The sequence below is a fragment of the Amphibalanus amphitrite genome, unplaced genomic scaffold (assembly GCF_019059575.1).
Source record: "Amphibalanus amphitrite isolate SeventyFive unplaced genomic scaffold, NRLGWU_Aamphi_draft 000257F_arrow, whole genome shotgun sequence".
NCBI lineage: Eukaryota > Metazoa > Arthropoda > Thecostraca > Balanomorpha > Balanidae > Amphibalanus > Amphibalanus amphitrite.
In genome coordinates, this window is record NW_024881752.1 from 168010 (window position 1) to 179993 (window position 11984).

The 11984-nt window shown below is 51.0% G+C and overlaps 1 protein-coding gene across 1 annotated transcript; it reads right to left on the reverse strand.

Moving 5' to 3' along the window:
* Positions 1-133: 133 nt before the first annotated feature.
* LOC122386597 (E3 ubiquitin-protein ligase TRIM71-like) lies at positions 134-10289 on the reverse strand. Its single transcript, XM_043375928.1, has 5 exons — positions 10162-10289; positions 5644-6256; positions 3643-5203; positions 3133-3309; positions 134-2734 (listed from the first exon to the last, which is right to left on the reverse strand). The coding sequence occupies exons 2-5, from the start codon at positions 6150-6152 to the stop codon at positions 2522-2524; spliced, it is 2460 nt and encodes an 819-aa protein (XP_043231863.1). The 5' UTR covers positions 6153-6256; positions 10162-10289; the 3' UTR covers positions 134-2521.
* Positions 10290-11984: the final 1695 nt, after the last annotated feature.

Genomic DNA, 11984 nt, shown 5'->3' on the forward strand with positions numbered 1-11984 from the left:
CTCAGAGATACGACCATCAGTGAGTGATGTTCGTTTTGTAATGGCTGCCCATACCGCCGCAGGTGTGTTGATTTCATCACGGCGCGGTTCGCTCTTCAGGCTTTGATTCAAACACTCGGACGTAAACACAGTAGGTAAAGAAGAACTTTATTTTTGAAACGCACGCAAAGTTGAGACGATAAGAGAATGATTACAACACCTATAAACAGAGCCGTGAGCGCGGGCCGAATTTCGCCAATTGCCACCGTGATTCGTGATTGTTGGCATGGTCCTGAAATACGCGTGCCGCATCACACTGACAGGACAATAAGCATCCCAGTAGTTTAAACAGAATACATATAAGGCTGTCTCCGGGGATAAAAGCGTCTAAAAACCAAATCACCTCGCGGGTAGAAGGCAGGAGCTGTGAAGTACGCTCGCGAGAAGTCGGCAAAATTGCCAACCCTCTAGCAAAAGCAGCGGGCAACGAGCGGGCGAGTGAAGCGAGAATATCATACAGCATACAGTCTTAGCTTACAGCCGAAACAGACCGGTGTGTTGCCAGCGCGCGAAGCAGCGTGCGGAGCGCGGTTAAACCATCGCCGGGCGCGCGGCGCGGCGCCGGCCACCTGGATTTGATCCTTCTAAACTAGCATCGCTAGCACGGCTGAATCCCTGAGTCGGATGTGAGCGCCGCAGCGCACCCTGAGAGCCGGGCGACCTGAGGTCACGCCCGCGGCGCGCGCCAAATGACCTGAGGTCGACACGCTGGTTAAACCGGACTGGGGGGCGCCGGCGGGCCTGAGGCCCCGCGGCTCCCTCGTCAGCAGCACCACAGGCGGCAGCGCCCTACAGAGACAAGATTACGCACGTAAAACCGCTCGCACGCGTATAGCTAAAATCTTACCAGCAGACCCGTGATCAGAAAATCGACCCGCCCGCGCCGGCGGCCGGCGGCAGGGACGGGGACTGCGGCAGCCTCGCCCGCCCCCACACCCCAGCTCGCCCCGCCAGGCACACCCGAACCATTCTCAGGAACCCGTAGTCGTTCGCCGGCCCTCACGCAGCATACCCGCCAGGAGCCGGGAGGGGGCGGCCGGGTCGCAGCAGAGGCACCGGCCGCCGCCCGCTCCCGCTCCGCACAGCTCCGAACAGCACGATACACCCGAACACCCGACCCGCAGCGCGACGGCCGCCGTCCGCCCCGTCTCACACAGCTCTCATCGGTACGATGCACCCGCACACCCCGTTATAGTCACAAAACCTGCGCGTCGATTCCAGCTCCTGGCTACATAGTACGTATGTGCACGGCGGCATACGGCCAGCACCGACCGAAATGCCGTCCTACGCAACTGTCGTGGCTTCCTAGTCACAAACCGTACCACGCCAGTCAACCTAACTCCCTAATAGTGTACAGAGGATAGAAGAAAAACTGTCAAAAGCGCTCTCACGTCTCTCAATGTTGTCGGAGAGCCCCGACACGCCGCCGGCGCGCTCCACCCGTCTGACAGCTCAAACCCTGTACACTTCCGTCTGACGGAGTTGGCGCGATTCCGTCTGACGGCTACCCGGCAGCGTGACGCGCCGACCGGGAGCGGGCAGCTGTGCCCTCGGCTCCGTGACGCGTCATCGGCCCTGCCGAGCCGGCCACGCGATACAGGAACTCGAGCCGCGCTGCCGGGCGGCGCCCTCCCCGTCTCAGAGACGGCTGAGGTGGCGCGCGCGCGCGGCTGCGGCCTCTACCGGTGCGTAGCGCTGTTTACTTGTCGACCAAGGTACCCGTATCGGTAACGTGAGGAACCGCGCACCGCCGGCGCCACTGGCGCGCCCAGATTGAACCTGAGCCTGCAACCCTGAGAGGTGCCGTCTGAACAGCACCAGCCTGAAACCCTACTTTGTACAGGGCGCCGCCCCGCGGAGCCCGCTTCACGCGAGCGCGACAGCGCCTGGCAAGCAACACACGACGTTGGACGAGCTGCTAAATACATATGCAGCCGCCCAGCCGCGCGCAATTACATCTATGTACAATCAAGGCGATAGAATACGCACATCGACCCTGTCTTCATTCCTGAGAAGTCGTTGGCCCATTAGGGCGTTGTACCCGAGGGGTCGGGGCGGCGTGCACCCCGTCCCCGAAACACACGTAACTGTTACCCGTACAAATAAAGGTACATATGTTTGAACACGCGGGCGGCCGGAGACGGCCTATTTAACCGTCCCCGGTCGCCCAAAAAGTCCCTGATCGTTCCGCGACGGTGCGCGTGACGAGGTAGATACCCTGCCGTTTGTAGCGGACATACGCTGCCCGATAAACCAGTCCAGTGTCCTCTCCCAATAACCAGGCCACCAGCCTCAGCCCGTCTCGACTACTGTAGACCTGAATCATTCAGTCATAGTCCAAGTTCGTCACCACTGAACTTCCAAAGTCATCTCTCTCTCTCTCTCTCTACTCAGTCCTCAGTCTCTGCTCTCCCTCTCCGCGGCTCTACCCGCTCCCCAGCACCTCACTGGCCTGTAGGGGACCGCCCGACGGGCCGCCCCCTCAGAAGAGCTGCACGCGGTGGTTCTCCAGGCAGACCACAGCCAGCTGGCCGCTCGGTCCGATCGCCACGCCCTGCGGCTGGTCAAACTGACCGGGCCGACTGCCGTGCTCACCGAGCTTCATCAAGAACTCGCCGTGTGGCGTCAGCACCTGGACGCGTGAGTTGCGGCAGTCCGCAACGTACAGACGGCCCTCGTCGTCGGCGGCAATACCCTGAGGACAGAGAGGGGGGCGGTTAGCAGAGGGATGAAGTCGGCCACCGCCCTAGGGGTGTCACGGGGTGCCAGTGACATCCTGGAGACGAAGGCCGGGCAGGAATGGATGAGTTACTGCCCATCAGATTTGACAGCAAAAGCCAGCGAAACTCAGCAAAGCAAAGAAATATTAAAACCCCGTGTTTGACCAGTCATATGAAAACTAAACTGAAATCATCCCGCAATGTCACCGAGATTCAAATGTATTCGAAGACGTCAGAGTCCTGGGGTCGACCAGCCCCACGGAGCTGGCTAATGGGACATTCTATCAATAAGGGCATTTTTAGGGCACTACAAGCCCCTGAAGATCCAAATATTATCGCCAACAAGAGACGAGTAGCGTCGAATAAAACTGACCTGAGGTCGCAGGAGTCGGCCGGGCTCGGAGCCCTCGCGGCACAGGTAGGTCATCTTGCCCGTGTCCGGGTCCAGCACTACGATCCTGTGGTTGTTGAAGTCTGTGATGTAGAGCTTGCCGTCCGGGTGGAACGTTAGGCCGCGCGGAGAGTCCAGCTCCTTCCACTCAGTGCCGTCCTGTGAATGGAAAGGGTCGCCGTAAGGCGGTGATGAGAACAGTTATGGTTTACTGAAGTCGCACCGTGCTGCGTAGGGCGAGGCACGGAATAAGTTGGCGGTGAAGGCACAACTCCAAGTTATAACCCTGCATAGCACAGCCATGAAAATTTTTAATACCTATCATAATTCCGGTGAGAGATAGCAGTCTACCATAACTGCTACATTTGGTTTCTACTTTCTAGTCACTATCAACTTAACCGCAGCACTGACTAAAAATAGTGCGAGTGAGCACCAAAAAGAAATTTTTACTTGATCTATCCTGCCTTGTGTATTTGACGTATCGTCTCTTACCTGTGTGAATTTCTTCAGAAGCATTCCGTCGGGCGAGAAGAGCTGCACACGGTGGTTGCGCGTATCGGTGACGGCGATCTGGTCCAGGCTGTTGCACGCCACGTCCCACGGGTAGTTGAACATCCCCAGCCGGTTACCCTTCTCGCCAAACTTGAGCAGAAACTCGCCGTTGGCGCTGAACACACAGATGCGGTGGTTATCCTTGTCCGCGACCACGATACGCTCAATCGAGTCGACAGCCACGCCGGCCGGTCTGTTCAGCTCCCCGTTCTTCGATCCGGGTCCTCCAAAGGCGAGCAGCAGCCGGCCGTCGGCGGAGAACACCTGGACGCGGTGGTTGCTGCGGTCCGACACCACGATCCGGCCGTCACCGCCAAACGCCACGCCCCAGGGGCGGCACAGCTGACCGGGCTCGGTTCCCTCCGAGCCGACCGTCAGCCGCACCGGGCCCAGGGAGGAGAGCCGGCGCGGGGAGACGGCACGCCGTGTCCACGGGCTGTGCGTCAGATGGGTGCCGTTCACGGTGATACTGAAGGTGTGCTCCCCAGCGGTGCGTGCTACGAACGCCGCGCGGTACCGGCCGCCGGCTAGGTGCTCCACGTCACAGCTCAGCATGCGCCGGTCGGGCGTCACCACACGCGCCTGCACGCGGTCATCTCCCGAGCGGCGGTCGTCGCCGTAGTGGTCTCGCACCTGCACCACCAGCTGGTAGGGCCGCCCGACCACCGGCACTGCTGCACTCTCCATGAGCAGACTCTGCGCGCCGCAGCCGGCCGTCTCGACGGTTCCGGCGGCGCGCAGCAGCGACTCGACAGCGGCGCCACCGGGTGGGGACACGAACCTCACGGCCGCGTCCTCCGTCGGCGTCAGCTGGGCCTGCCCGATCATCAGTCGCAGCTGGTGGTCGGCCGTCAGACCCCGCACCATCCACTCGGCGTCACCGTCGGCGCCCGAGCCGCTGGCCAACTGGTCGAGGAGAGCCAGCACCCTGCCGCGCAGCTGATCCAGCTGTTCAGCCTGCTGGTGGAGCCGCGACACCTTCAGCTGGCACACGGCCGCCGCCTTCTTCTCCAGTCGCGTCTGCCAAGCGGCCAGCGCGGCGCGTAGCTTATCCCCGGCAGCCGCGGCGTCCAGCTGAGCGCGCGCTGATCTCTCCCGCACCAGCTCTGCCATGGATACGGTGCGGTGGCGCGCCTCGGCCAGCGCCGCCAGGAACGCCTGCGCGTCCTGCTGCGTGGAGCGGGTGCGCTGCTGCGCCATGGCCGCGGCGCCGTCCACCGTATCTAGGCTGTGTTCCGAGTGATCCAGCGCGCAGGTGTAGCAGAGTGGCAGTTCGCAGGTGTTACAGATCATGGTGAAGACTGCCTGGTGGAGCGGGCAGTTACCGGTGGGACGGGCGTTCACTGGGAGAACCGTGTGGGAGCGTGTGACCCGCACACGCCGGTGGGCACACGCGCAGTTGTAGCAGAGGAAGTCGTTGCACTCGACACACTGGTGTGTGGCCGAGATGGAGGTATCGTCACAGGTGCTGCAGAAGAGCATGCCCATCAGACAGGCGTCCCTGCGGCGGAGAGCGGTACGGTCAGTGAGGTCACAACGTGGACAAAGATCGAGAGTCCGAGACCTCGCGGAATAAAGCGTAATGGGTGCTGAGGGGAGACAATGGGGACAGAGTTACATAACCTGATTTGTTACAAAACGCCAGATACTGATCAGCTGCTTAGTCAGCGCCCAAAGAGCAGCGTTACATAATGGGAAATGGGAAATGAAACCAATGGAAAGGCTTATTACGACAGGCAGCGTCACAAAAAAACATGTTTTCTATCACATACGAGTAATGCTTCAAAAACCAACCCTAAAATACATTAGCTTTCCAGATATTTCAGCAACATTCGGTCATTCTATGTAGTTAATAAGTGAACAGGTAACTGGCAGTAACAACCACTTTCCACTACTGCGAGCGCCGTCTAATAACCAATAACCATGCCCATTACAACTGACCTGGTGCCGCTGCTGTGACCCGAGTCGCTGCTGTGCCGCGATATCTGCTGTTCGGAGGAGCGCATCAGCTGAGCGGCCGCGTTCAGCACGCACTCAGACTGGGCGTCGAAGGCGGGCGGCGCCGAGCCGGTGCCGGTGGGCCGCTCCGGCCAGCCGCCGCCGCCGGAGCTGGTGGTGTCCGTCAGTCCCAGGGAGCCCAGCAGCGCCAGGGTGTCGAGCGCGGCGCCCGCCGAGCCGCCGCCGGCCGAGCCCCAGCCGCCGCCGCCGCCCAGACAGCCGTTACTGGTGCTGACAGAGTCGGACAGGCTGGCTTTGGCCAGTGTCTCGCTCAGCTGCCGGGCCGCCTCGTCTCCGGCCCGCCAGCGCGCCACCGCGCCGAATGTGTCCGTGTCGAGTCCTCCTCCGGCGCGCCGCATGCCGGCGAACAGGTCGACCGTGGCGCTGCCGCTGAGCACGGAGGCGGCCGGCCGGGCGGCCACCAGGTGGCGCAGCTCCGCGGCCTCGGCCATAGCGCCTCTCAGAGCGGCCGACACCGGGAGGACGGGAGGGGCCGGGGCGCCGCGGCAGAGGGGCTCGCCGGGACACGCCGCATTGAGGTAGCAAAATCAGGTCACTGAAAGCACAGGGGAGAAAATAAGATTAATTTCGAGCAGTGTCAATGCGAGATCATGAGAAGCAGCTCAACTACTATAGATTGCCTGTTGCCATCACCCGTCATCTCAGCAATCATAGCAACAAAATATCTACCTATCAATGTAGCTTGTTAACAGAAATACCAATAGCCAAATAAAGTTGTGATTTTTATGAGCAAAATTAATGCATAAACAAAATATTATTTTTGAACATTGATGAGCTTCAATGTCACAGTGGACTGAGACCTTCCCATTTGTCTCATTTACTGCAGATGGAACAGGCAAGATGTATTCTCTTAAGGAAGTCGTTAATAGTTAAAGAAAAATGCTAGGTATAACATAAAAAATGTTGATACAGTTTCAGCTCACCAAGACCCTATGCTTATGTTTGAAAAATGACAAATGATGGCTTACTGATTTGAAAAGTGGCAAAAGAACTTGGTGAAGTAATAAGTAAAAGGCATACATCAATGGAAAATACAGAGATTCTGAATAAAGTTGAGGTCAGACAGAGACCAACTCAAGGGGAAATTATTAGCATTAACATAATTTGTAAGGACTTTATCTTATAGCACTTTTTAAAAATCATAGCCCATAAACCTTATGTACTGATAGCTTGTAGATGATGTATAAAAAGCTATTATCATTGTTCTATTATATCAAGTAGAACCACATAAATTATGTGGACATAGGACAGGCACATGATTGAATGCACAAGCCTATGCAATTGAACCTTAATCTCAATATATATGCCCAACCGAAATAAAGTAAGAACTAGGAGCATGATTAACCTTGAAATATCATGTATAGATTGACATGATTACAAATCTGAAGCATGCTTCAGGCAGGAGGCCTGGAATCCAACTTAAACTTAACATCACAAAATTATGTACCTATTCTAGATCATTCTTGCCCAATGGCTCTTATCTTTAATTTTGCATTCAATACTTTATTACCAAGTCATAAAACATTGCCACTTTCCTTTTTAACTTGGGCATAACTCTAATCCAACAGCTGATTGTGCAGAAAGGTACAGTACCGTAAAATGGGGTGTTAAGGGACAGTGGGGTGTTAAGGGACAGTTGCATGGGAAAAACTTTGAGTCATATTAACTTCCTAATTTGAGAAGGTTCAATAAAAACTTCAGTGTGGTAGTTGACACTGTTTTGCTCTTGACCATAGGACAAAATGCTATGGTTTTTCATGCAAGTGATTTGGTTCAAAAATGGATTTGAAAATCATGCTACATTTTCACAAAATTGAAACATCTCCAAAACTCTGTGTGTACCTCATAAACTAGTGGGTGTACAGGGAAAATGAATGCATAGGTGTATTGTCACATGTATTGCACATGTTTCCTGAAAAACTTGTGCAAATTCACCCATTCATTCATCATCCTCTTTCTCTTTTCTGGATACATGCATATTTTGAGGTGGATGTGGGGTGCTAAGGGACAGGGAAGAAAAAATAAAAAATAAAATCTAAATATAATTCAATCAAGTTTTCTTTCAGTAGGCATGGAAAACACCAAATTCCACATAAAATGCTGGCAAGTTCATGCTTTTATCTCTAACACATCTTAACCCGCGCGGGGCTGGGGTCTCCAGCCGAACGCGCGGGGCTGGGGGGGGGTAAATTTTACCCCCCCTGTTATCTCCCGAACTAATGGTCCGATTTGGAAAATTCAAACGCCAATCGAAAGCTCTCATCACGAACTACTAAAAACATGTACTTAATTTAAAGTTTGAGGTCAAGGTCAAGGTCAGGTCAAGGGTACAAATTGCAAGTTTCTACAGTATCGGCCTTGCACCGTAGTTGCCGAAGAATGGAGTCATGGACTGAGACTGATCGCCCAAAACGTGTTCTTAGGCTACCAAGACAATATTCGTTGCATACAATATCATTCAGAGGTCAAGGTCAAGGTCAGGTCAGGTCAGGTCAGGTCACCAAAAAACAAAATATAGAAAAGGGCATGTGCGACACATGTTTTATGGGTCATTTCACTCATAGAATTCAATAGGCACACTCAATAAGTGATATGGACCACCTCTGGATGAATTTCAGGTCGAGGTCAGGTCAAGGTCAGGTCAAGTGAGGTCAAATTTTGAAGTTGGTTGTTAAGGCCTAAAAAGGTGTCGATCTGATGCAGTTTTTCACGGCGAATCGAATGGTGCTATTTTTGTTTCCGTACGAGGTCTAGAACTTCCAAAAAAATCATTTTTCAAAAATTTTGTGTGTCGTGACGTCATAAAATTTTGAATAACTCCCACATTTTTGAACCGATTCTTCTAAAATTTGGTATGTAGGTGCACATAGACCACTTCTCTGACATATATTCCGGTTTTTTCGATAGACTCGAAATTTTGGATTTTATAATGATTTTCCCAAAAAAATCAGTTTTTTGAAAAAATTTAGGCCAAAATCCAAAATTTTCAAAAAACCGAGATAGCCATTTGATAGACAAAGTAAAATTACGTATAACCTTTTTTGTTACGTCTTGATTCCTTTAAAAATGAAGATGTTAGCGGCGTTTGAACTTTTGCCGTTTTTGAGGCGAAAATGGCGAACATGACGTCACTAAAACGTCAATTTCTCAAAAATTTTCCGACGGATTTCGCTCAAATTTTCAGGGAACGTGTCAAATTGATGTAAGAAAAGGTACTGAAAGTTTGGCGGCGCTGCGCACCGCCGTTTTTGAGATATCGCAAAAATTCGCGAGGGGGGGTAAAATTTACCCCCCCCAGCCCCGCGCGGGTTAAGTTATGTAACAAAACATCTCAACACTCTCTTTTACAATGATGGGTCAATGGAGACTGATGTAGGTAAATGTGATGTCATCATAAAAAGGCCAAAACAAAGAGGGCAACATAATGACAAGTGACTAGCTTCAACATGGGTTTTTATTGATGACAGAAGATTACTTTTTGGTTCTGTTTACCTTATAATTAGCACATTTTCCACAAGCGTAAACAGCATTACACGTAATTGGCTAAAAGGGTCATTAGTGGTGAATGAACCTGACTTGTTTTGTGACAGAATATGCAAAACATTTCAATAAATAAATTGTGTGCCCTTCCACACCCCAATTGTGGGCATTTGATGACCATTTCTAAGAATAACGTAGGTGTCCCTTAACACCCCACATTGGGGTGCTAAGGGACAGTGATGAAAAATAATAAAAAATAATATGCAGGCATAAATCTTAAAAACTTTAATGTGGCAGGCATGTAAAGCACCAAATTCCACATAAAATGCTGACAATTTGATGCTTCTATTTCCAACCCTTCTTGAGTTATATAACAAAGCACCTCAAAACTGTCCCTTAACACCCCGTTTTACGGTACCTACAAAGTTGTAGAGCAAGTGATTTCAAATGATACCTATTTTGGCAATAAAAATATTATCACCAAGCAAAATTCTCACTGTAGGGCCAAGGAAAAGAGGTATATAATGTAGAATAGGTACAAACTCGTGGATGTCACCTTATTTACACATTTTGCTTCACATACGTATCAAATGATAACTGACAGAAGGATTCAGTAATATAAACTGCATTGAATAAATAAAACAGTGCAAAAATATTGTGACCTAAAACTAATACATATTAAAATATATGCAATGTAATGTGACAAGATTGACGATGGAGGTGTAGCCATCCCATCAGCATCTAGTTTTCTCAAAATTTTACTTTCACTTATGCTGTTCACTGCTGGATAGCATTACACATAAAAATATGTATCAATATCTGTATCAGTATTTGCATGTATATGTACAACATACTTTATTATTGTTATATCAATGACAAAACCCATGCCGCGCCGGTTTCGCCGCAAACTTCAAAAACAAGTCAGTAAAAGCCACGTGCGACAACTTCTTTCTAACTCACCTTGAATAATGGTTTCGAACCAGCTCAAGCAGCTAGCAATTTCACAAAAAAATATATTGTACCTAACATTAAATTAGAACGGCTTGAAGCCAACCCACACTACCCCAAGCATTTTCAGCCAGATGTTTGCGGCAAAAGATGGTGCATCAGGAATGCCCATTTTGTAAGCTGCCAATTTTCCACTGCTACCATATTTCTATTTTTTCCTTCATAAAATAAGAGCTGAAGTTTTTAATGCACGAACTTCCTGATAAATACATTTCTGACTTCAGATGCTAAAGAATAAAAACTCATGTGCAGGTTCCTGACTGTTGCCATGTGCAGGTTCCTGATTGTTGCCAACTATCAACTATCGTGGCCAACTATCGGTAGCAACGGGAGAAGCTTATTACCCCGGTGGCATGTATGGCATGGGAAGAATAAGCCGTTTATTGATACATGATAATCGCACTGCCGTGACGAACAGGGTGTATAGAGCATCCGTGACGAGAGACTGGCACTTGGTCACATAGCTGACAGTCACGTATGATGTCTTCATGCATTTAGGCCAGGTCAGGTCAGGTCAGGTCAATTAGTAGGCGTATATCCATAGTAGGTGTCAACCAGACGTCATATTTCAAACATGTTACGAAAGCATTTAATTATTTTAAACTACTTCGTAACTTTTGAGATAGATGGATGCTAGATTTGAAATCAATTCCAAAAACTAGCCTAGAAACATGCATAACTCGAAAAAGCGAGCCAAGGCCATCTAAGATCAATGACCTTGACCTGACCTTCACGTGACCTTGGCACCCACCATAAGGCATGTGACCGAATTATAATGTCCCATGGCCCATGCTTTATGGTAGGTGCAAGGGTCACGTGAAGCCGATTAACATGTTTGAACGTTTACATTTTACAATCACCAAAAGACTGGACTAACGCGCGAATAAGGTGAGCTGACATCACATATACCTACGCCGAATCGCGATTCCGGCCAAATACAGTCTCGAGAAACAGGTCCGAGAGGATGTCGAGAAAGTCGGAGAGGGTGTCGAAAAATTTCCGAGAGGGTGTCGAAAAAAGTCATTTAGACGAAGCGCGTCCACCCAATGTGTTGTGTAACCCGGTATCAATAGTCGTATGGGGCGTTGCATAGAAAGGAGGGGACCAAAAGTCGGCAGTGCCCCCCCCCCCTTACTTGAAGGTGTTCCGCCGCTACTGGAGACGTTTGACTTTCGTCCGATAAAGGCAGAAATCATTTTTTTTTTCATTGACTGTGGGTTGGTAAATAGATCACAAATAGGCCTGTTCTGAGGTCAATGAGCGAAAATATGAGATGATGTAACTTTTTAACTTAAAAATTGAATCACATGACATTCATGCCGTCGGTGTACCTAATTACGGCAAAAATAAATGGCTTAGGTACATATAGGCATCCATTATTTTAGGTGAAGTCACTTGCCCGTGATCTGTTTACCTACCTATCTAACATTGAATAACCTTTTTTGTATAAATCTAGTTCGATCCTTTCATGAATAGAAGGATTCACAAGGACAAGGCCATCGCTAAGCGAAGATTGTTGCGTTGACCCTGCCCTCTACCCTCCGATTGCGCTATTCCGGTTCTATGGATGGAAGAATTTGGAATCCAAAGTTTAACGTCGCACCTAGCCGCGCACGGCTGGTCCCCTCACTGACTTCGCCTGGCTACGGCCTGCCACCACCCGCAACCATACCTGTCAGGAGGCTCATAAACGTCAAGCGCCCGTCGCGCTTCGAACCCGGCCGCGTGCTCTACTACGCGGAGTTTAACGCTCGACCGACTGAGCTGCGGACCGA

Coding starts and splice junctions, on each gene's coding strand:
- LOC122386597 (XM_043375928.1), bottom strand. CDS start 6,152: ATGGCCGAGGCCGCGGAGCTGCGCCACCTGGTGGCCGCCCGGCCGGCC. Junction 3,310..3,642: donor TTCTGAAGAAATTCACACAG/GTAAGAGACGAT, acceptor TTCCATTCACAG/GACGGCACTGAGTGGAAGGA. Junction 2,735..3,132: donor GCCGACTCCTGCGACCTCAG/GTCAGTTTTATT, acceptor CTCTGTCCTCAG/GGTATTGCCGCCGACGACGA.